A 23,231-nucleotide genomic window follows, 5' to 3' on the forward strand; every position below is an offset into this window, starting at 1 on the left:
CTCTAGGTTGTCTTCTATGTTTTATTCAGCACTATTATTACTCTCTGTGCTCAGTACGTAACAAAACAGAACCATATTTCACCTGAATAATTGTCCTTTTCCGTGTTTGATACTCACTGTTGATATTCCATAGTGATAGAAATGTAGCCGTGTTAGTCTGGTGTAGTTGGAACAAAAAACAGGACTATGTATCACTTTAAAGACTAACATGATAGTTTATTAGGTGATGAGATTTCGTGGGCCAGATCCACTTCCTCAGATCAAATAGTGAAAGAAAATTGTCACAACCATATATACCAAAGGATACAATTAAAAAAAAAATGAACACATATGAAAAGGACAAATCACATTTCAGTTTGATTCAATCAAAACAGTTTCTTGCCATTTCAACCAGAAAGGACATTGTCTCAACGACTTGATTACCTGCATCCTGCTTCAAAGACCTTTTCAGACCACACTGGAAAGAGAATCCTCTGAACTGTCATTCATGCTTAAATTCGACACTTTACACTTAGGTTTAAACAAAGACATTAATTATCTTACCCATTACAAAGATAGCTTCCCCAGTTATCACCTCTAATATCATTAGCTCACAGACATTTACCTTCCTCCCCTCCCCATCCCCCTTCTGTTTTGAAATTTGATTTGTCCTTTTCATATGTGTTCATTTTTTTAAATTGTATCCTTTGGTATATATGGTTGTGACAATTTTCTTCCACTATTTGATCTGAGGAAGTGGGTCTGGCCCACGAAAGCTCATCACCTAATAAACCATCTTGTTAGTCATTAAAGTGCTACGTAGTCCTGTGTTTTGTTCCAACTACACCAGATTAACACGGCTACATTTCTATCACATTTTTGTTGATATTCCAGTTACTGTAAGCAGATGGTAATCCTTTCCTAACAGAGCAGGTGCACTGGGTTAGATCCAAATTTGCCTCTTCCGGCAAAACCTCAGAAGAGACAACAAAACACCAATCTTTTTTTCTATCCTTTTCCTTAGTCACTTCTGCCTCAGTGATATCAGCTAGCAAGTCGGCCTTTCCACACACGGTCCTAAAATCCAAACCCTGTTAGTTTATTTTGAAAATCCCATGTTAAATCCTGACTTACATATGCTCAGAACCTTCTGAGGGGAAAAATATCCTTATTGGATTTTTTTTCTCCTCAGAAGGCTCTCGCCCTCATTCTCCCAAAGTTGATTTTGTAAACTTGAGCAAACTGTCTAGTTTATGGGCTTGGGGGTGGGGATTTTATTTCCATTGTGAATAATTAAGGTATTTTTTCACCCACAAAACTTTAAAAAGCTAAATTAGACCAGGTGAAAATTGCTAGAGAGCAAGAAATTCAAGTGATTGCAAAAATCATTTTTTACACGTGTGGTATTAAATCTCCACTAAGAGCAGAGTAATATCTAACGTAACAGTGGGACGATGTAAATACATGATACTGCTGTTTAAAGCTGTGTATCACTTAGAATAAAAAGAGTCTCCCTGCTGATATATTGCTTACTTCCACAGTTGCAAAAAAAAAAAATTCATGCTACTGGGGAACTCCATGATGTAATACCAAGAGAGAACTGACGCTGTATAAAGAATTGCCCATGGAATTTGCTCATTTATATGTGCAATTGCTTGCTTTGGATGCACAATTGCATATTTTGCATGCAGAGGTACCTGTATTATTTCAGTAAGTCAATATCTTGTGGTTATGCCTTCAGAGCCAATATTTCAAAATTTGATCCAAAAAATTCTCTGTTCCCTCTGGTCTCTAGAGGCAGTGGGATGTATGATGTACCTCCCCATTTGTGATATACCTTCTCAAAGCACTGGTGAAGCAGAAGTCATTCTCAGGAGAGTGTGGTCTTGTAATTGTCTGGCCTTCTCTCGGGGTCCAGGGCCCTACAGGTACTTGCATCACTCTGCTCCACATACAGTAAAAGGCTAATTGCAAACTCGTCATACATTTTGACTTTGGCTTTGGAACTCCCAAACTATTCTATAGATACAAGGTGCAGCAACTGAAGGCTTTTAAACAGAGATGGTTTTAAGCTGCAAAGACTGGATTCCAGATAAGTCCTCAACATCCATGCAGTTGACTAATGTTCAGAGTCAATGAACCCATCTATGAAGGTTGCATCGAAACTTCCCCAGAGTTCTGGTCAGAAAGAACCATGTTGACCATTGTCCTCCACCTTGTGTTGTCACTTTATACAAGTGCAAGGTGTTACCATTGTGACTTGGCAGTGCTTTACACCTGCTTGGCCAGGGGGAAATCCATGTGGGGCTGGACTCGATGACCTCTCGAGGTCCCTTCCAGTCCTAGTATTCTATGTGCTTGACATAGGGCTATGGTGAACTTGAACTCAAGACTGACATTTTCAAAGGGCCCTAAGAGAATTAAGTACTCAGCAACCAGTGACTTTCCATTGTTGGTTCAGTGCCTAGTACCAAAGCTGTCTGTTTTCCTTCTGCCTCTGTTAGGGTACGTCTACACTGCAATGCTATTTCGGGATACCAAAGTATCCCAAAATAGCTATCCTGCATCTCTGCAGCAAGTCCATTATTTCGGGCTTGCTCTTCCGACATCCCTGTAAACCTCATTCTACAAGGACTAAGGGACGTTTCAGAATAGCACTTTATTTCAAATTTTGGTGCTGTGTAGAATGATGAAATAAGCTATTTCAAAATAGCATCAAAATAAGATACGCAATTTGCGTAGCTCAAATTGCATATCTTATTTCGAGTTATAGTGCAGTGTAGACACACCCTTTACAGGGCACGGAAGTCTGAGGTGCAGTGACTTGCCTTTAAAACTCAAGTTGAAACCTCTCTGAGTACATATATCAATTTCTATTTTTTTCTTCCATTCCAGGAGCACTGATAACCCAAGAGCTATGTGTCCTTGAATTAGACCAGGCTTTAATTATCACTTCTGATTGCCTGATTCATCCTACATTGTATTTACCATCCATTGATTGTCCCCCCTTCAGCTCTCTGCTTGAAAGCTTAAAACATGCTGACATTTATAGAAATCAATGCATTAATAAATCAGGAAACTCAAAATGTCTGATTTGCTTTTCAATGAAGTAGAACTATTATCACTGCTAAAGTTCTAGAGAGAGAAAGTCCATTTGTAATCATTGTCTAGGCTCATCATAGGTAGTTGATGAATAACCTTTCCAAGAGAGGGGAAAAAAACAATTCAAGTTGAATTACTTCATTTATAATTCAGAATGCTTCTCCGAGGGTTTCATTTAATAAGTGCATTGGGAAGAATTTCCCAGGCTTAGTTCTCAAAAGCGAGCACAGTTTGATAACTTGACAGATTCTTCCTAGCCTCATTTTTTGGTGCTGTTTTAAAATTGAATTTATTTATTTTTTAGTTGGTGAGCCCAGCGTAGTCCTGCAAGCTCCTCTAGAAGAAAGTCCCTTTGAAGGCCAGCTGTTTATACAGCTCAGTACTGTCTCAGTGGAGAAATTGGTCCTTTTTCTTTCTTTCTTTTCTTACATCTTAAAGTGCTTGCTTGGCAGACAGCAGGAGGAGACAGTAGTCCCAGTTTAAGATTTATCCATACACAAGGATAGTCATGTCCTTAAAGCTCTGGATTGGGGCACCTGAGTTCAGTTCTTAACTCTGTGCATTGGTGGGCAAGTCACACTGGGCATGTTGATGCTGCAGTAAAAGAAGCATGTTGAAGCTGCAGCTGGTCCAGATGAGTTGGCTCAGACTATGGGCCTATAAACTCCAGGGAGGTGCCAGGCACTTTGCAAGAGCAGACCCTAGTATGGTGCTACTACGTAAAACTCTATTCCTTAACCTGTTAACTGAGTTCTATCATTTTCATTTTTACTGTCCTGTTTTTACCCCATAGGGAAAGCTATTTGTTAATGCATGTATTGACTTATAACGCCCAATTCCTGTAACCACACTTTACTGGCACAAGCACAGAAATACAGAAGTGCTTCCATGCATTTGCTTATCTTTTTCCCCTTAAATCAATGCGTTAACTGAATGTCTTGCTCTGGAATTAATTTTCTGAGGAGCAGAACAAACCCAGATCGGTCACAAGGTTGCTTGGGTGGTAATTGCTCATGTTGTATGTTACATTAGTTCATTTGGTAAGCAGCCCAGTTATGCAGTGACATAGGGTGTGTCTACACAGAGGGTACACAACACCTGTTGCATTTTCAGTTCACACTGTGAACACCTGGCAGCAGTTTGTCGATGTAGCACTCTCTAGGGATAGCCCAGGGTCTTCTGCTTAGCTTCTGAGGAACATGTTTTTATTGTGAATTGTAGGAAGCCAAGCTGTTTCAGTTTTTTTTTAAAATGCTTGTTCCTGTGGTCTTCACCCTGTCTTCCTCTCTGGGCTGTCTCTTACCATCTTCAAACAGCTTTGGGCCAGCATGGGGACAGCAGTGCCCCATACTATTAATCAATGGTGACAAGAACGACTATGCTTGAGCACTAAGCTGCTCAAGGTAGTTAAGACCAAAGCAGACTGTGAAGAACTTCAAAAAGATTCCACCAAACTAAGTGACTGGGCAACAAAATGGCAAATTAAGTTTAATGCGGATAAGTGTAAAGTAATGCACATTGGAAAAAATAACCCCAATTATACATACAATATGATGGGGGCTAATTTAGCTACAAAAAATCAGAAAAGAGATCTTGGAGTCATCATGGATAGTTCTCTGAAGACGTCCATGCAGTGTGCAGCGGCAGTCAAAAAAGCAAACAGGATGTTAGGAATCATTAAAAAAGGGATAGAGAATAAGATGGAGAATATCTTATTGCCCTTATATAAATCCATGGTACGCCCACATCTTGAATACTGCATACAGATGTGGTCTCATCTCAAAAAAGATATACTGGCATAAGAAAATGTTTAGAGAAGGGCAACTAAAATGATTAGGGGTTTGGAACGGATCCCATATGAGGAGAGATTAAAGAGACTGGGACTTTTCAGCTTGGAAAAGAGGAGACTAAGGGGGATATGAGCGAGGTCTATAAAATCATGAGTGGTGTGGAGAAAGTGAATAAGGAAAAGTTATTTACTTGTTCCCATAATATAAGAACTAGGAGCCACTAAATGAAACTAATGGGCAGCAGGTTTAAAACAAATAAAAGGAAGTTCTTCTTCACACAGTGCATAGTCAATCTGTGGAACTCCTTGCCTGAGGAGGTTATGAAGGCTAGGACTATAACAGGGTTTAAAAGAGAACTAGATAAATTCATGGAGGTTAAGTCTATTAATGGCTCTTAGCCAGGATGAGTAGGAATGGTGTCCCTAGCTTCTGTTTGTCAGTGGGTGGAGATGAATGGCAGGAGAGAGATGGCTTGATCATTACCTGTTTGATTCACTCCCTCTGGGACACCTGGCATTGGCCACTGTTGGCAGACAGGATACTGGGCTGGATGGACCTTTGGTCTGACCCAGTATGGCCATTCTTGTGTTCTTATGCACTGGCTTTGAGAGATGGATGGACTCTGAATGGACCTTGCCCAGTACACCACTAAGATGATGATGCAGGAGACTATTGTACAGTAGAATACTCTGCAGAGGTGGCAGCAGGATGAAGCAGAAGAACTGGAGGACATTGAGCTCCATTAAATGAATGGAGGACCAGTTTCCAGATCAGCTACGAAGTGCTCAGTGCCATTTCTGCAAGCATGGACTGAGGAAGAGACTCGTGTTGCAGAGCTCGGCTGACCAGCAGTGGCAAGAAAAATTCAGAGTGGGGAGGGCTCCCTTTCCTGTGTTGTATGCGGAACCGATATAGCGTTCTCTGGAGGTAGCCTGGAGTTTGAGCAACAGCATGTCAACCTGCCGTGCTCCATCAGCATAGAGAACTGGGTCACCATTGTCCTCTGGATGCCGGCCATCCTACCAGTGTTACCAGTCTGTAGCCGAGCAATTTGGCGTGTCCGTTTGGTGGGTGTCTGACTGGATCATGGAGCTGGGTAATGCTCAGGAGATTACAGATGTCTTTGCATGCATGGGTTTTCCAGAATCTAGTGGGGCAACTACTGGAACATGTTCCATCCTTTGCCAACAGGGAGCAACATTCCAACAGGGAGCAAAATGTATTTCTCCGCGGTGCTCCAAGGACTGGTGGACCAATGTGGCAGGTATAGAGACCTAAATGCGGGATCGTGGGCACAGTCTGAGACTACGGACTTTCAGACTAGTGCTATTTAAATTAATGGAGACAGGATTTTTTGCCCTCAGGAGAAACTGTGGACATTAATAATGTGGAGATTGGTCCAGTTATTCTGGGGGACCTGGCTTAATCCTGATGCTGTAGTAAATAAAGCCATGTACAAGCTGCTTCAACGGAAGGATTTTAAGTGTTGCATGAAAGGCCAGTGATGCTGTTTATGCAATAGGTTGGAAGCAATAGAAAAACAAGTCCTTAACCATTGCAATTGCACGCGGTCTCTTGCGCAGTATTTGAGAACAAAGGAGAAAATCTAATGGGCATCCCAGAGGGAACACACACCCATGAGAGCATTGCTGGGGATGCCTGTTGTTTGTGTTTTGAGTCACGTGCTTGAGTATGTTAGCCCATCAGGGTGATGGAGGAGGACGGGCTGGGATGTTGTCAGCAGTCAGGCATTGTGTGTGGGTGGCTGAAGTTTAAAACTCCCTATGTCCTTTGATAGAACCTATGAATTATGGCAGCTTTATTTAAAGGATTTTCAGTGTTAAATGCAAAGCTGACTCATAATGGATGTATTGTAATGGCTTTATTATGAAAGAAGAATACCTAATAACACAGTTTAAATGAAACCAGTAGGGGGAAAAAGATCTTTTTGGTTATTTAAATGTATTTCCAATTACACCCTTCTTAAGTAATGAGCTTTACCCAAACCTTTAATTAGATTTTCTTTGCAGTGTTAGCAACAGTGCAAACAAAACTAAAAGTGCAATTGTAAGACTAGCTCAAACCATTTGGAGAGAGTGCATAAAGTGAAAGGCTAGTATAAGTCTTGGCTCTATCTCTTCTGGCCCTCATGGGTTTCGGGGTTGACTGCTATGGTTCAAAATTCTCAGGGGGCATCACAGGGCCAGATTCCCAGGTGCAGGTGTTCTTGGTGCCCAGAAGTTGGATCTAAGCAGTAAATGGGAGATTCTGAGACCACTGCGGCTAGGATGCAAAAACTGGGAGTTGCTGCTGGTTCCAGTAGTCACCGTTGCCCAAAGCTCTAGAACATGGTGAGTCCCAAATTATGGGGCTGCAGGGACTGCTTGGCTCACAGGGCCATGTTTGGAGGATGGAGTGTTCTAGTCAAGTTAGTATCTGTATCAGTCTCTTTCCATACTCTTCTTCACCATGATGAAGCTGTCTTTGGCCAAAACCTATGGTCCCTGGCCTTTGCCATGATCGCCTAGACAGCTCGGTTTCTTTCAACATCTGGATGCTCGTACATAGCCTCCAATTTTTTTAGCCAACTTGTATTTCCTCTCTGATCTGCCATGACTTCTGCAAATGTCTTGTCTTGAGTCTTTCTTTTCCTTCTCCATTTAGCCAGCCTGTCGGCACTAACACAGACACCCTGTTCTTGTTGGTCTGGCTATATTGGGTGATGTCACTGTAGAAATAGAAAGGGAGGAAAGTAACTTATTATTCAGACCCCAGACAAGTGGTCCTGCCTTTTTTTATGGGATAGGTGACCGTATCTCCCAGTGACTCCTCAGAGGGTGTGTCTAGACTACAGGGTTTTTTCGAAAAAAAACTTCTCCTGAATCTAGACTGCTGCCACGTTCTTTCAAAAGTAAATTGAAAGAACACAGCAGTTTTTTCAACCGCGGAAAACCTCATATGACGAGGAAGAATGCCCGTTTTTGAAAGTGCTCTTTCGAAAAAAGGCACTATGTAATGCAAACTGTGCTTTTTCAAAAGAGAGCATCCAGACGGCCTGCGTGCTCTCTTTTAAAAAAAAAACAGTTTGCTTTTTCTAAAGTACTGGTTGCAGTCTAGACGCTCTTTTCTAAAGAGGCTTTTTTGAAAATTTCTTTCGAAAAAGCCTCTTTCGAAAGAGTCTTGCAGTCTAGACGTAGCCAGAGATGGTAAGTGACCTACATGTGCTGAGGGTGCTGGTTGAGTTTGCCTTTCAGATTGCTGTAAATGCTTTTTGTCGTTGGAGCTAAGACCCAGATCTGTTTCTGTGGCTGTGGTTGTGTCCTGGAGGTGCGATGATGGCGTTTGAAGTGTAAAGGGGGATTTCTGAGGGTGAGTTGCAGTGTAATCTCCATCTACATCCCCTTTAAACTGCCCTCATGCTTGAGGGTGGCGAACTGAGGCAGGTGACTTGGAGGTAGCGAGTTATCACTCACAAAGGTCTTTACACAAATGACAGGCCATCGGGATGAACTGTGACATTATTCTCCAGAGACACGGCAGGCGTGGACAAGGCTTGCAATCTACACTGGAGCCACAAGTCTGCAGCTGTTCGCTACCCTGTGTGAAACAGAACTGAGCCCTTTCACTGTCTTATTTTCTACTATATCTCCCACACAGACACTGAGACGTCCAAATAAAAAATGTCTATAATAATTGTCAGCTGTAATGCATGTCATAGGGCATTTGTGCCTCCACAGGGAACAATATTGTTTGTGCCTTGACCAGGCCTGCCATGTGCATTGATACAGCATGTGAACAATGAAAACTAACTACACACCTGCAAGAGGGGTGGGTGTGTGTGTGTGTGTGTGTGTGTGTGTGTGTCTGTCTGTCTGTCTGTCTGTCTCTGTCTGCCAGCCTGTACGCGCACAAGCGCCTCCTCTTGAGGTGTTTTAGCAGGTTTTATGTCCCCCCCCACACTCCTTTGGGGTCTTGTATTTTACTTTAGATACATTTATTTATTGTGTTGGGGATTTTTAATTGTAAGCTGCCTCAAATCTTTTAGAGAGAGGCGGGATGAAAATATTGTAAATAAATAAATAATAATGATTGAGCATTCAGCATTAGATATTTTCAGATGGAAGGATGCCTGAACATCATTTGTCACAGGAACAGTGCTTAGATATCAAGCTAATGGGCATTATGGAATACCTAGATAAATGAGTGAATCTTCCTACTGTATCTAAATAGAAGGTAGAGTATCTCCAAATAACCTAAGTAGGTCAGATCAAAAGATGGTTTTAAGGTAATGTGACCGTCAAAAGAGCTCTTCTTTCAAAGACCAACAGCAGCCAGTGTACTACGACTCCTAAGCAATGGCTTCTGAAATGTGGGGAAAAAAGAACCTACCGCAGCTCTTCAAACCAGGTCACCATAGTTATTTTAACTTAATCAATTCCATACTTGGCTTCAGCCCCATTAATTAGTCTCCTGATTGCCACCTCATTAATTATGGTTATTAGATCAATTCCTAAATGTACTGCAAACAGCAATCCAGGAGCTGATTAGGAGAAACTATCAAGTGTTTTAAGCACTGAATTGATTTCTACATTCCAATTTAGCTTTGGAAAAAAATGCATCTCACAGGGGGATCCTGGCTATAATGAGTGGTACAATGTCCTGCAAAGTAGTAACTTAGGTACAGAATTACCCTTTTGTAATAAGGGAAGATTTATTTGCACTAGTTATGTGAGTGCCTCTGAAGCTGTAGGGCATTTCTCTGGGACCATTCTGAATGTTCATAAGAGGTTGGATGAGGCTGGTAAAACTCGGGTGCTCTCAAAGTGTGTAGGCATTGTTCTTTTCTTTGTACCAATGAGGATTTACAAAATGGTCCTCAATCAGTCTCTGATCTGCTGAAGTTCTGTAGAGGCTCAGTTCATGTACTGTGTGGAAAGGGATGCCTTTAGACCGGGGATATCTGGTTGAGTCATGGACCCACCCGGGTAAGCTGTTGGCGGGCCGGGAGATACTTTGTTTATCTAAGCGTCCATAGGTACGGAGCCTCACAGCTCACCGTTTCCAGCCAAGGGGAGCTGCAGGAAGCAGCATGAGCTGGTTGACCCAGCTTTGAAAATCCCTGGTTGAGACTAAACATTGCTGTGAACAATAACTCCATTTTATGTGATGTGTGCAACCCAGCCTCATGAGAGGTAGTGTCATGGCTTGTCCTATAGCCAAGATCCCTAAAATGCTCTGGTGTTGTGGCTGCCTGTCTGGGTGCTCCCAGCTGTCATATAATAATGCATTATCTCTGCATTAAGCAGCTTTGATTCAGCTACTCTGATTCCAGCATCCTGTTTGCTCCACAACGGTCACATTCTGGTCTCCACCAGCCTTGGTTACTACTAACCAAGTGATCCTAACACACTGTTAGTCCTAAATTCCTCCTCCCCCCCATTTGCCCTGAAATGTCCAGCTTTCTTCTGGCACATTTAGGGAAGTGGTAAGGTTCATGACTCCTGTAAAAGGACAAAAGCACAAGCATTTGTTTCTTTAAGTGAAACTAACATCACTTCCATTCAAACCCAGCACTGGGTTGGTTTAGATGAAAAGTACAGCAGGTTTGTTAGTCAGAGAAGTTTTAGGTGAGTTGAAGTATTAAAGACTGAGTCAGAAATGGTTACAAGCAAATAAAATGAAAAGATTTATAGAGATTCAAATTTAACAAAACGACACAGTAAAGGCCAGTTCTTTGGGAAGAGGAGTTACTTTAAAAAGCAGACACTTTAGTTTGCAAAATAAATGCAAATAAACATAAAATTCTCACCTCCTTCCAGCAAGATGGCTGGCCATACCCTTGGTCAGGATCTCCTACAAAGCCCACAGTGCTTGTTTATTTGTTGTCTGAGGTGAAAGATAACTTGGTGTTCTTTGTCCCTCTCTTTTTTATATTGCAGTAACATTTTTTCAAATTGATTCTTCTGAAAGGAAAAGATAAAGTTCATTGGTTCGTGCTGAGCAAAATAGCCAGGAGGGCTGCAAGATAAAGCTCCTTGCTGGATCGTCACCTGCTGGTGGTTAATACTATGCCAGTTATGTCTCTCTCTCTTGCAATTTCTGATACAAATGAATAGTCCATGAATTTGGGCCACACTTGGTTTGAAGTGTCATCCTCTTTCCTTTGTTTGGCAAACACCTGTTGATCAGGCCTCCCTCCCCCAGCCCTACCTGGCCTAAGCATAATGTTAGTGAACATCCATAATTCCACATGTAGCATGTAGAATTATGAATACTCATTAACATGCTTTATAGTCTGTGACCAAACAATGTCACATAAATATTGTTGACCTAGATGATGGTAGTTTTCAAATGATGCCTCCTAAGCCATATTTGGTACAAACAATCATTGCAGTAGTGTGCAAGGTGTGAATACAGAGATGTCTCCAGTGTCACCTGGACTACAGTTAGAAATTATATTACCCTTGCTATATTGCTCAGGACTTTGAAAAATGTGCCCTGAGCGCTGTAGTTAGCTATGTCTACTCAAGTGCTTAGGGTTATCTAGGCTACCAGAATAATTATTTGTGGTGATTGTAGTACCAGTGGGGAGGGAGGCCAGCCATTCTGCAACATTGTTTCTGGGGGTTTTTCCTGAGGCCTGGCATCATCACAATGAGGGGTATGGGGTGAAGTGAGGCATCAGCAGTCTCTAGTTTTAGGCCCATCTGGTGGCAGCAATTCACAGTAATAGTTTGAGGCCTGGGTCCCCACCCCTGTGTGAGCAAAGCTCCGAGGACACTCTAGTTCATAGGCTTCCCATAGGACTAATAACCAATAGCGGGCTGCCAGGTATCTCTCGCGCCTGGGCAGGGTGAAGCAGAAAGCAGGTTTTAGCCTGGTCTTCTGGGCTCAGGCAGTCAGAAGACTAAGAAGCAGGTAAGGGGGAGCACTCACACAGTCTAGGGGCTCAGAGAGGGATTTGTGGCCTCGCAAGTTGTGTCTAGGGTGTGAGCAAGGGGGGTTTCCAGGAGCATAGGCCTCTTGTTGAAGGGCGTGGAGTTGGCCACCCCAGAGCAGGGAGTCACAGGGGGACATGGGTACCCTTGCCAGAGGATGTTGTGAAGACCAGGACTTTTGCAGGGTTCGAAAAGTAACCAGATAAATTCCTGGAGGATAGGCCCATCAATGGCTGTTAGTCAGGATGGGTGAGAATGGTGTCCCTAGCCTCTGCTTGTCAGAAGCTGGGAATGGGCAACAGGACGGATCACTTAATGGCTCCCTGTTCTGTTTATTCCCTCTAAGGCACCTTGCACTGGCCACTGTCAGAAGACAGGACGCTGGGCTAGATGGACCTTTGGTCTGGCCCAGATTGGTTGTTCTTATGTTCTTCAGGGTCCCATATGGAATTTAAAGACCTTTCTGTTCATCTCTGCAGAGCATCCAGCTGATGGATTAACATTTGGAGGAGAAACTTAAAAAACAACAAATGGTCTGGTAGCACTTTATAGACTAATAAAACATGTAGATGGGATCATGAGCTTTCGTGGGCACAGCCCACTTCTTCAGATGACCAGCATTTTGAGTTTAGGATGTCCAGGCCCAAAATAAATAGGGGAGAAGGAAGAGCGAGGGAAGGAAAAAAATGGAAGGGAGCGGGAAACAAGAAGCAGAGGGTATGTAAATATCAAAGGGAAAACCAAATAGGCAGAACTGGTAACCTATAAGCATCTAAAAAATGGATAGTTAAAAGAAGCAGATAAGGATCATAGGACAGTAATTAGAGAGGAAGGGTACTAACACAAGAATCTACACAGACAAAGAGCTGTTGGCACCTTCATTGGTTGGTTGGTTGATAATGTCCCAGCCATCCGTTATCTCGATTGGAGCCATAGGTGTGAGAATTAAATTTGTGGATGAATTGTAATTCCAACCCTTCTCTGTATATTTGGCTTGTAGAACTGGTCTGTAACAAGAAGTGGGCTGTGCCCATGAAAGCTCTTGATACCATCTACGTGTTTTGTTAGTCTATAAAGTGCTACCAGACCATTAGTTGTTTTTTAATTTTATCCTGTACAGACTAACTCGGCTACCTCCTGAAGATTTGGAGGAGAGACATGGATTAAACCATCACTATCAGGGAAATGAGTGAACCATCTCAGAAAGTTAGTGAATCTACAGAAGAGCTCACCACAAAAATTAGCCAGCAGGCAATTGATCTGAAGCCTTTCTAGACTCTAGCCTCTCTCTTCTTTTTGAGAAAGCTTGAAGCTCTCCATTTGGCCCATGACAATCCAGTGCCTTTATTTTATTTTCTTCCCTTTTCATAGTCTAAATTACAAAATATTAGTAATCAAATATACTTTGTGCTCCAGTATCTAAAGCAGAGATTGGCCGTCCCGCTGGGTAAAAATGGGGATCAGCAGCAGGATATTTTAACTGCTTTCTCTCTTATTGCTCTGTGATGATCAGTTATTCTTTGCTTCATTTACCTAATTGTCTTTTTTAAACCCTGGGGGACAATTTGAAAAGTAAGTCGTGGGTGGGTGGGTGAACAAATACCAAACCCTTTGGCTCAAAAGATGGCTTGAAATAATAAATGGACCTCCAGGATCACTTATTCAGGGTAACATTTACACCTCATTGCTGTAATCAAAAAAGAACCCAAACTGCATATGAAGTATTTTTTCCTACAATAATCAGTTGTGCTGGGTTGCAATCCACAATATGCCCAGGGATCTGAACTTCCCTTGAGCTTGTCTTAGCCAAAGAAACCACTGAAAGACATTGTGTCTCCAAACACTTCGTAATGCTTCATAGTGACGTTGACAATTAAATCCCATAAGATACATATTAATTGAAGGTTTCCTACTTTTTTGTTTGTTGCTCTATTAACTCCCTTTTTGAAGGAGGTCTTATGCATAGTCTTACCAACAGTTATGCCATGGCAACCACCGGAACCAAGTGAAAACAACTGTAGAGGCTACTGTAATTTATAGCAGTTTGGTATGGCCATCAATGGACTAGTCTACAGCACACAAGAGTTGGAATCATAAAGCACTTGGCTTCTTCCCCCAAGAGTTCCTCCTTCTCCTCAACTACTTTCTCAGCATGATCCTATACCATGGGTTCTGCAGGCTGCCTTCTGTTGTTCTTGCACTGGGGGAGTTCCCAATACAAGAAACCAACGATACTATCCTGGTGGCACTTTTTGGATGGCTGAGGTCCTAGTAATTCTAGAACTAGGCTCACCAGGTTTGATTAGGGTATCACTTTCGTTGGCGTAAATCTGCTGGAGTCAATGAGGCTACACCAGTGCAAATGGGAATGAGCATTAAATCAGACATAATTTTCTATTAATTTGTGGATCCAATAACAGTCATACACAAAGAACTGTTAGATTCTCTTGTCTGTCGCCCATTACTTTATTGGATCACTCAGGGCATATATTCACTACGGATTGGATGAATGAGCTGTGATTGATCCAGTGGTGATAGATTTATCGCATCTACTATAGACATGTTTAATCGACCGTTGAGTGCTCTCCCATTGACTCTGGAACTCCACCAAAACAAGAAGAGTAAATGGAGTCAACAGGAGAGCATCAGCTGCCGACTTACCACTGTGAGAATACCACGGTAAGCAGAGCTAAGTATGACGACTTCAGCTACACTATTGACATGGTTGCAGTTGCATAACTTCTATCAATAGCCCGCAGTGATATAGGCAAGGCTTGTGACTTTGTGGTTTCTGCTAGGTGGAAATAACATGTGAAAGTCAGAGCCCATTTCACATCCATCACTTTTAGTTGGCTTACAGGCATTACCTAGCTGGAACGAACTTGAAATGGTAAATTAGAGATTAATTGCAGCCTCCAAGAGCCAGCAAGTACCCCAGTTTTGAACAGGTTTCTACTTACACCAACCTGCATCCTAATGAGAATACTATCTTCGAAATGGCAGTGCTCTAGAGGTTTATATTATTGCAAAGATTTTTGCTCTTGCTAGGCACTCCCTAAGACAGAAAACTGTATAAACCTGTACCATGCCAAAACAATCTAAAGTGGGGGAAATTATCCTTTAAGACCTCAATCAAAAGCCCAAAATTGAATTATTTTCTTAATGCGACTGTGTCAAACTGAGCCATCCTCAGTGCAGAGAGATGCATAAAATGGAATTGAAGACATGATGCAGAATGAATTCAGCTTTTCCCTTTAGCAGGCTGAAGCGAAAGGTGCCGCTAGATTCTGCAGCCTGTGAAATGTGCCTATTGTAGCTTCATAAACCTTGCAAAAATTATTCAACTGTGTAGAGAGCTGCGATGTAAATGCTGTTGGTTTTTATTTCATTTTTATGGAGACTGGTGTGGTGCCAACCGACATTTCATCATCTTGCTTCAATATACAAAGTGCGCTGTCGCTGATTGAAAGGCAGGGGCATAATCAAAAGAGTTTATTACCATTGGTAGTGTAAACTGAAGTTTTATTTGTGACACAAAGCCAGCATTGTGACCTGCAAGCAAACTCAAACACTGTTAAGTTAAAGAATGCAGAGAATGGGGGAACCAGTGAAAAATGGGACATTTTCATTCTACCCCATTCTTAAGATATTTCAAAAATAAATAGGACTGGAAAGGCAGGAGCACTTGGAAAGAATTGGTCATCCACAGATATGCTTCTAGTGATTAATGGAATGTGGGGGAGAGATGGTTTAGAGGCTGCGACTGCCCAGAGTGAATAGAGAACCTTGTATAACTGCATATGACCGACCAGTTAGTAGTAGTTGTTATCCTTCAGTCTTGAGAGACCATGGCTATGTACCCTTCAGAGGCAAAGCATTAACAGAGTTGGTTTTATGGTAGTTGTGCATGTGGCTGCAGAGACCCACTCAAGGGAATCTTTGCCACATCCGTCGCATTTGAAGGTGAGTCATTGCCTTGTTCTGCAAGCTCTTTTCTTCTCTGCTAGGCTGAACTGCTTCTTGTCATGACTCCAGAGACCTTTGTTAAGCTCTTGTTTCCCAAGGCTGTGGTCTTGCTTGCGTTCTTCCCATTTGTCCACATCCATGTCCATTTCTTTGAGGTTTCACTTGCACACATCCTTGAAACACAATTTTGGGTATCCAAATTCACTCGGTAATTATACTGTCGTCACATTTTTATTACAATCTGATAAAAATAAATATGCATAAAGCTAAGTTTTCTTGGTGTGTACAGTCAACAATTTTAATGGTGCATACCTTGTGGCATGTTTAATATGATTAGCAGACCTCTGTGAATAGCTGACTTGTTTGTTTTGCTGGCATTTCAAATGTTTAGCAAACCAAAATCATGCTTTTTTTTTATTTTGAATCTCTTAAAAAAAATAGGATACAATTTAAGGAAATACCTAAATGGAAAATCATTTTGAATTTCTTTTTCGAAAGAACCTCTTTCGAACAAGCCATCAGAAGAAGATATGCAAATTTGCACCAAATTTACATATCTTCTTTTGAAAGTGAAAGCAAGTCTAGACGTGCCCTTGGAGTGTCAACCATGCTGCATTTTCCCTGACAAAGACAAGGCTTTTTCTTCTCATAGCTACTTTAGCTTGCTAGAGGAGTCTTGCTAAAGAAAGTTCTGTACAAAGGTTCTTTTTCCAGGTCATGTGCTCAAATGAGCGGGGCCATTCTGCAACACCCGAAATAGAAATAAAACTTTAGGGATGTAGAGTATGGCAGAAGGAGATGAAAAGTTATCCAGAGGAGCCTATTTGCTTAGCTTAGGGCTATAACTGCACTAATATTGTGACTTACTTCTTACAAGCCAGTCAAATGATGTTGTTCCCTTGTATTCTAGCCCTGCAGTACACCCGAGTGAATCGTATGCACTAAGTATGATCATTTGTTTTCTTAGACAATGGGAACGTGGGAACAGCTGCTCACCATTTAAGCACACTTAAGCATTTTTCAATGCAGAGCACCCCCAAGGTCCTGAGGAATGTCATATGAAGCAGGATTTGGAGTTCCAGTTTGGTCACTCAAACAGTGGTTGTGCCTTTAAGAGGAATAGATGTAACTGTGAATAAAAACGGTAGTAAATGTAAGTGTCAAGGGGGGAATGCAGCAATCTTATGAGCAGGTCTTAGGAAATAAGGTTTGTAGCAGTAAACACTTAAAAAAAATAGCAGCTTATTTCTGTACCTGGCAGCTTTTTCTTCCTCTAGCTCCCAGAAGGCTGCAAAGGTCCCCAGAACACTTTTATAATCAAACTGCAATGAAAGATTAATTGGATTTTAAAAGTTTTGGGAGATGCACTCTTTTGCAGGCTTAGCTATTACCTGGTGTCCTTAAGAGACTGGTCATGTATGAGGAGAGTCAAGTTTAGTGTGCCTGGAGGATGGTTTGAATTTGTGAAGGAAGATTATAGCTAAAATGATGGCAGTTTCTCTCTAAATAATCTTAGTATATTTTAATAAACTCTTTTGTTCCTCTTCACCGATTTCATCATTACCATGGGTTGATGCCAATGGCATGACCTCTGTCAGCCGAGTAGTCCTTATTTATGCATGCTGTCATTCTTGGGAGGACAACTTATCCGCTGATGCTGGATCTCAAAGCAATGCCCTGGAGCCTGCATATTCACCATGGACCTATAACTGATACGTTTTGTATGCCGTGTGAGGTGTCATTTTAAATGCTTAGTCTGTTAAACCTTAATACCCTGTTGGATTGCACGTGCTATCATTGTGTATGAAGTTACGTAGTGTTGCTCTAGGTGTTACTGAACTAAGTTCTGAGGCTGGGAAAACCCACAAGCAGCCTTTCAGTTATATCGAAAGGCAGATGGGCAATAGGTAAGCGATGGGGCAGACTAACACAAGTCACAGAAAGGGTCTTTCTACTGAACTGGAAGAAGGTATAAAAGAGGGATAGTGACATCTCCTGGCCTCTCTTTCCCCCTACCCACGCCCCACCTCAACTTCTGGAGGAACGTCTGGAGAACAAAGATTTTGAACTGGGGAAGTTTGGTCCTGGCTGGCATGTAGCTCCAGCCTGTGTTCTAAGGCATTGTTACCTGCTTGTACCATCTGTCAGGGTGCGAAAAGCTGTTTGATTCAACTCTTGCTTTCACTAAAAGTTTAAGGTTTAGAATCCATGTTTACTTTTTATTTTCTTATGGTAATGATCCTGGCCTACCACTTACAGTCCTTACAATCAGTCTTTCAGTAGTTAATAAAATTAAACAACTAGGAGTCCTGTGGCATCTTCAAGACTAACAGATTTATTTGGGCATAAGCTTTTGTGAGTTTTTACCTGTTAGTTTTTACCCACAAAGCTTAGGCCCAGATAAACCTGTTAGTTTTTAAGGTGCCACGGGATTCCTCATAGACATTGTCTGCACCTCTCAGGGCTGGCCTTACCATGAGGCGAACTGAGGCGGCCGCCTCAGGTGCCAGACTGTGGGGGGAGCCACTAGGACCCAGAGTGTAGAAAATTGTGTCTGCTGCTGGTGCAGCGAGAGGGTATGGGAGCATCATTTGAGCTCCCCACCTCAGGTGCCACAATGTTGTAGGCTGGTCCTGGCACCTCTGCTATTTTTCTGAGCTTCTTTTTCAAAATTTGGGGGTTTTTTTAAACCTATTTCCAGAAATGGACTGTTTGTGTAGGTTATGAGGTGAAATACATATTTTCAGCAGGAGCGGGGGTTGGGAGTGACATTAAAGCCTCAGATTAGTTTTTCATCCTCTGTGTTGGTTTGTTCTGTAGCTCCCTCTTTATTTCTTGAGGAGTGTAGGACAAATACTTCAGAATCAACTGGACTTTGGTAGTTTTGTCTGAAGAGAAAGCCATACTACAATTGCAGAGAAATACAAAATGTATTAGAAATAACAACCTGTGTTTAAACGAATCACAGGTGCAGGGATAGATACTAAATTATTTCTATCACAGCAAGGGTTACATTCGCAACCACAACTACAATTCCAAAGGCTTTGTCGTTTACTCATGTTGCTGCCTGAACCCTGGTCTAGGACCAGCTGAAACCCCATCCGTCAAGATGGGCTCAGAGGAGAGCGAAATAGGAAACTTTATGAAGATTGCCTAGCCCCCAGCCCCTTTGCTGTAACTGTTCAACATGGGAATAATATGGCTGGGCAATATGAATACAAATGTAAGCTCAACTTTGCCCTTTTGTGGATCCTTACAATTCCACTTGTTCTTTGTCTGGTTGGTTGTGTATTTTACAAGAATTAGAGATACCCCATGCAATTCACCATGGCTTTAGGATTATAGGGGCCAGAACTTTAATTCATGTAAATTTGTTGTGACTCCACTGACATCGGTGGAGCTATGAGAACAGTAAAGGCAGGCACAGATGTGTCATAGCAGCACAAGCTTTCGTCATGCACTTCCTTGCCTGCACAACTGACCTGTTGGGTCTCTCTCAAGGGGATGAGCATGTGCTTTGGAATTCTATGATCCTGCTGATCTTTGGCTTCCACCTGGCCACAGAATTTCTCCCCATTTCCCATCTAACACTGACGGGGGACACATTCACATAGCAGCAGCCACTGAGCAAGTTGTGCTTGTTCGTGTGCTGCATTAATGCCCCTGGTCACTGGCCAGGAAAAGATCAGCTGTGGGGAACTGGACAATGTGATGAAGGGCACCACATAGAAACACTACATGCCTGTTATGTATTTTTGTGTGGCGTTAACTAAATGGAAGCTATGGAAACCAATGGAAGCTGAACTGTCCCAGAGGTAGGAGCATGGAATTAAGGGCCAAGAAATGTATGTACATTGATATGCTGAAAAATGCTCTAAAGATCCATGTGATTCTTCATAAACAGTTGCAGACCAAATCTACAAAGCAAATCTTAAGATAAAGAGAGACTGGGACAGAAAATGGAACTAACTACAGTTCTCAAACAAAGAAAAGCCAGTCCAACTGTTTTTTTAAACCTCATTTACTAACACTTCCTCCCAAGGCTCACGACAATAGCATCAAATGACTTCGCAGCAAGCGTGGCGATTCTGAAGAGACCTCCAGCCCCACGGACGTCGCGGTGCCTCCACTAACCCATTTTCCTTTCTACAGCCAAAGAAGTATTCTGGCCATGATGAGGAAGAAGAAGATGCGAGTCTCCCATGACTGGAAAAGGGAGCCATTTTGTCCAAATTTTTAAGTTTGCATGAGGGAGAGGATTTGCTTTCAGAGGCTCTCCATAGCCGAGCGGATTGCTCCTTCCATGTTGTGTCACATTCCCACCTCATTGATCTCCACCACTGATCGCATGGTTGCATGACCAGTTGCACATCTTCCTTCCTGCAATGTCCTGTGTTTCATTGTCATACAGGAGAGACTTCCTTGTCTGCCCTTCTGCGTAAGAGAGAGAAGCAACGCAGGGAGATACGGAGTAGTCAAAAAAGAACCAGAAGAGCTCAGATCTCTTTAAGATCCTGTCCAGCTTATACAATAGTGTATATGGTTTTAATTTTCTTTTTGTTAAATTTTTTTCTTACTTTTTCCTAGACTTCGCCCGATGGTCTTACCTGTCTCAGAGAGGTAAAATTTAAACCAATTTGACTGTCTTGGTCATATAACTTTCAAAGGAAGGAGTTTCCTAAGCAAGGGCAAGGTGCTACTTAATTAACTCTGCTGCCCCTTCACATGTTTGTTAGCGAGTAAGGTAAAGGTGGCAGAAAATTCACCCTTCCCTCCCCCCGCCCCAGGTATATTTTCATGTTGTGCAATGCCCCCTACCTGGGTAAAAAGTGTCCTGTGCATAGCCAGAATCTGGAGTCATATGACGGTCTTCTTTCTCTGCCGTGATTTATTCGGTGCTGGATAGTGTTAGCAGCAGCTGGTTAGTTCATTTATTTAGTGCTTTGGTATGAGTGAAAACTGACTAAAACCATGTAGAGTTATTTTCATTCTGGCTTGTTTTCCATTTGGACTTTGCATAGAGTGAATACGGAAAGTCCATGTAAGAAGTTTAGAGAACTTTCCACAGATCACAGTGTGGTGAAAACAGGTGCTTGGGTCATGCTTTTCTGTGCAGGAGAGCTAGAATGAAATGCACCCAAAAGAATCAGAAGGCAAAGTGTTTGTGAATAAAATACATTGCAATGATCATTGGAAGTGTTACCCTAGGGTCCCCAAACTGTATTTTTCTATGTTCTGTGTCACATTTTAGTATAAACTTTCTGCGGAGTTGGTTTTCACCAAGGCTCTGCCGAGCATAATATGCTCATTAAGCTTAACTGTTTGTGTAATTCATTTCAGTGTTGTAGATTTAGTGGGCAAAGTAGAGCTCAAATAATCTTTTGATGTTTCCAGGAAGTGGGATAGATATTGAAAAGCCACTGTGGCCAATGTAGAAACAAAAAGGAATTCGAGTCTCTTTGGTATGGAAATTAATCTCTCCAACCAGGCAATAACAATAATGATTTATTAATAAATCACAGTTCAACTTTAATTAAACATGTTCCATATTAAATTGATATTTTAGTAGGTACTCGGTGCAATTTTTTATTAATATTGACCATGAGGAAATTCTACTTAACCCTTTCCACACACTGTAGATTTATCTGGGAAACGTTGTGGGTAGTTGACTTCCAGGCTCTGTCGTGCACTCTGACGGGCTGCCCTTTGAAATGGGAGCACTTCGAAGCGCACTACAGAACTTCTAGCAAGCCTACTGGAGGATCCCACAGAGTGAGTTACTGTACGGCAAGCTCGTGTGCTGTGGACTCTCACCCTAGCTTGCTATAGACTAACTCGCCATGTAGAGAAGGTGACATGTCTTGACCAAGGTTATGTACCTACATCAACAGTGGCGCTAGACCCATAACTCCTGACTCCCCAGCCTTATCCTCAGAACCACGTTGCCTAGTAAATCCTTTCAAACTCAAGTCCTGAGTGATTTCTTTACTTTCATATCATTGAGATACTGAATGTACTACAGGGCTGCTAACAAACTTGACAGGCCTCTACACAAGATAAGGGTACGGGGCTGACTCCAGGTCCCAGGTCCTTCAGCACTGCCCAGTCCATGCTGCCTGGGGCTTCGGCTGCCATTTTAAAAGCCTGGGTCCCTGGCATATAAGTCATGGGGCCCAAGGGAAGCTGCCCCTTTCCCCCCGCCCTCCTTGTTGATGGCCCTGAGGATGTTGATTTAGAAATTCTGGCAAGAATTACATCTTGGTATCATTAATTTTGAGCCAGAGTTAATTAGCTAATTCTCCTTGAGGTTCTTGTTCCTAAATACAGGTAATGATTTTTGTAAATAAAATTAATATACACTCTACCAAGTCTCTCTCATAATTTAAACCATTCTGCTGTTAAATTACCCATTTCACCTAATACTTGGCCAGTTTACAATTAATCATGGCCACTGTAGGTATGTTACACAGCATTAATTTTTGTACAGGGGAATTTATTATAGAAATGTGTTTCAAGATTCCAAAGCTAATTTGTCTAATTCCGTGTTTGAATGTAATGTCATCTCTGGAAGCTACGCAGTTGAGTGAGATGGAGGCCTTGCATTGTAACCCCTGACTGAAATCCACCAAAATCAGAATTGTTGTTTGTTTTCTGTTCAAATTAGGGAATGGTCCCATCTTCTCAGAAGGAAAAAAGTCCCTTTCGTCACTCTTAATATTAAAACTACATTTAAAACATAATTCTGACTGGACTGAATAGCTATTTTAATGATTAACTGATGGATGGTAGAATCCGAGCAAACAATGGGTTTCTTATAACTATGTACAACACCTATGACTGATTTGCTCATAACCATCTGTAATCCATAGTACACGTGTTTGTAATGTGTTTGGGCAGGTATTAATCATTTATTAATATTTCAGTAATATAACCTGATAAATATAAATGTGATTATAAATATAAGCTCAAAAGAACAGCCACATGTCATATTAACAAGAACTCAGTGTTACCGAATAGAATTCACTGACAGGACCAAATGTCCCCCAAAAGGGCATGTGAAAATTTCAGCTTCCAGGGCTATATGTGATCAGCAGTTCAGATCCATTACCTGTTCATGTTTAAGATGTGAGTGGTTAGTGGCATCATATGCCTTCTATGTGTGTCTCTGTTTTCTCCAAGAAGACCAAAGTCTGCTCACCATATTCCTTTGAATAGTTTTTAATAGGAGGGGAGACAGTCCATTAGCTTCACTAGAGTTGCATTTGGCCCACTGACTTCAGAGGGAGTATGTGGTAAGAGTAAGACAAGCATAATCTGGCCCAGTGAGGAAACCACAGGGGGCCTTTTACTAAAATACCACACCGACACTTTTAAGAAGGCAATATTTAAGATGGAATGATAAGTAATGGTTACATTGGGGATAATCGTAAGGCACCTTCAAACTTGTGGGAGAGGG

At 41.9% G+C, this 23,231-nt stretch overlaps 1 protein-coding gene across 5 annotated transcripts in view; it reads left to right on the forward strand.

The window, feature by feature from the left end:
• The window catches only part of KCNIP1 (potassium voltage-gated channel interacting protein 1), a 464,782-nt gene that overhangs the window by 392,846 nt on the left and 48,705 nt on the right, over window positions 1-23,231 (forward strand). Inside the window, exon 2 of one of the 5 annotated variants that reach the window (XM_006115769.5) lies at window positions 20,363-20,395. The exons of the other annotated variants lie outside the window; for them this stretch is intronic. Within the exon in view, the coding sequence (XP_006115831.1) occupies window positions 20,363-20,395 (33 nt within the window). The remainder of the gene's footprint in view (window positions 1-20,362; window positions 20,396-23,231) is intronic. 5 annotated transcript variants of the gene reach the window in all.

The sequence above is a fragment of the Pelodiscus sinensis genome, chromosome 16, assembly GCF_052426305.1.
Source record: "Pelodiscus sinensis isolate ZL-2025 chromosome 16, ASM5242630v1, whole genome shotgun sequence".
Lineage (NCBI taxonomy): Eukaryota > Metazoa > Chordata > Testudines > Trionychidae > Pelodiscus > Pelodiscus sinensis.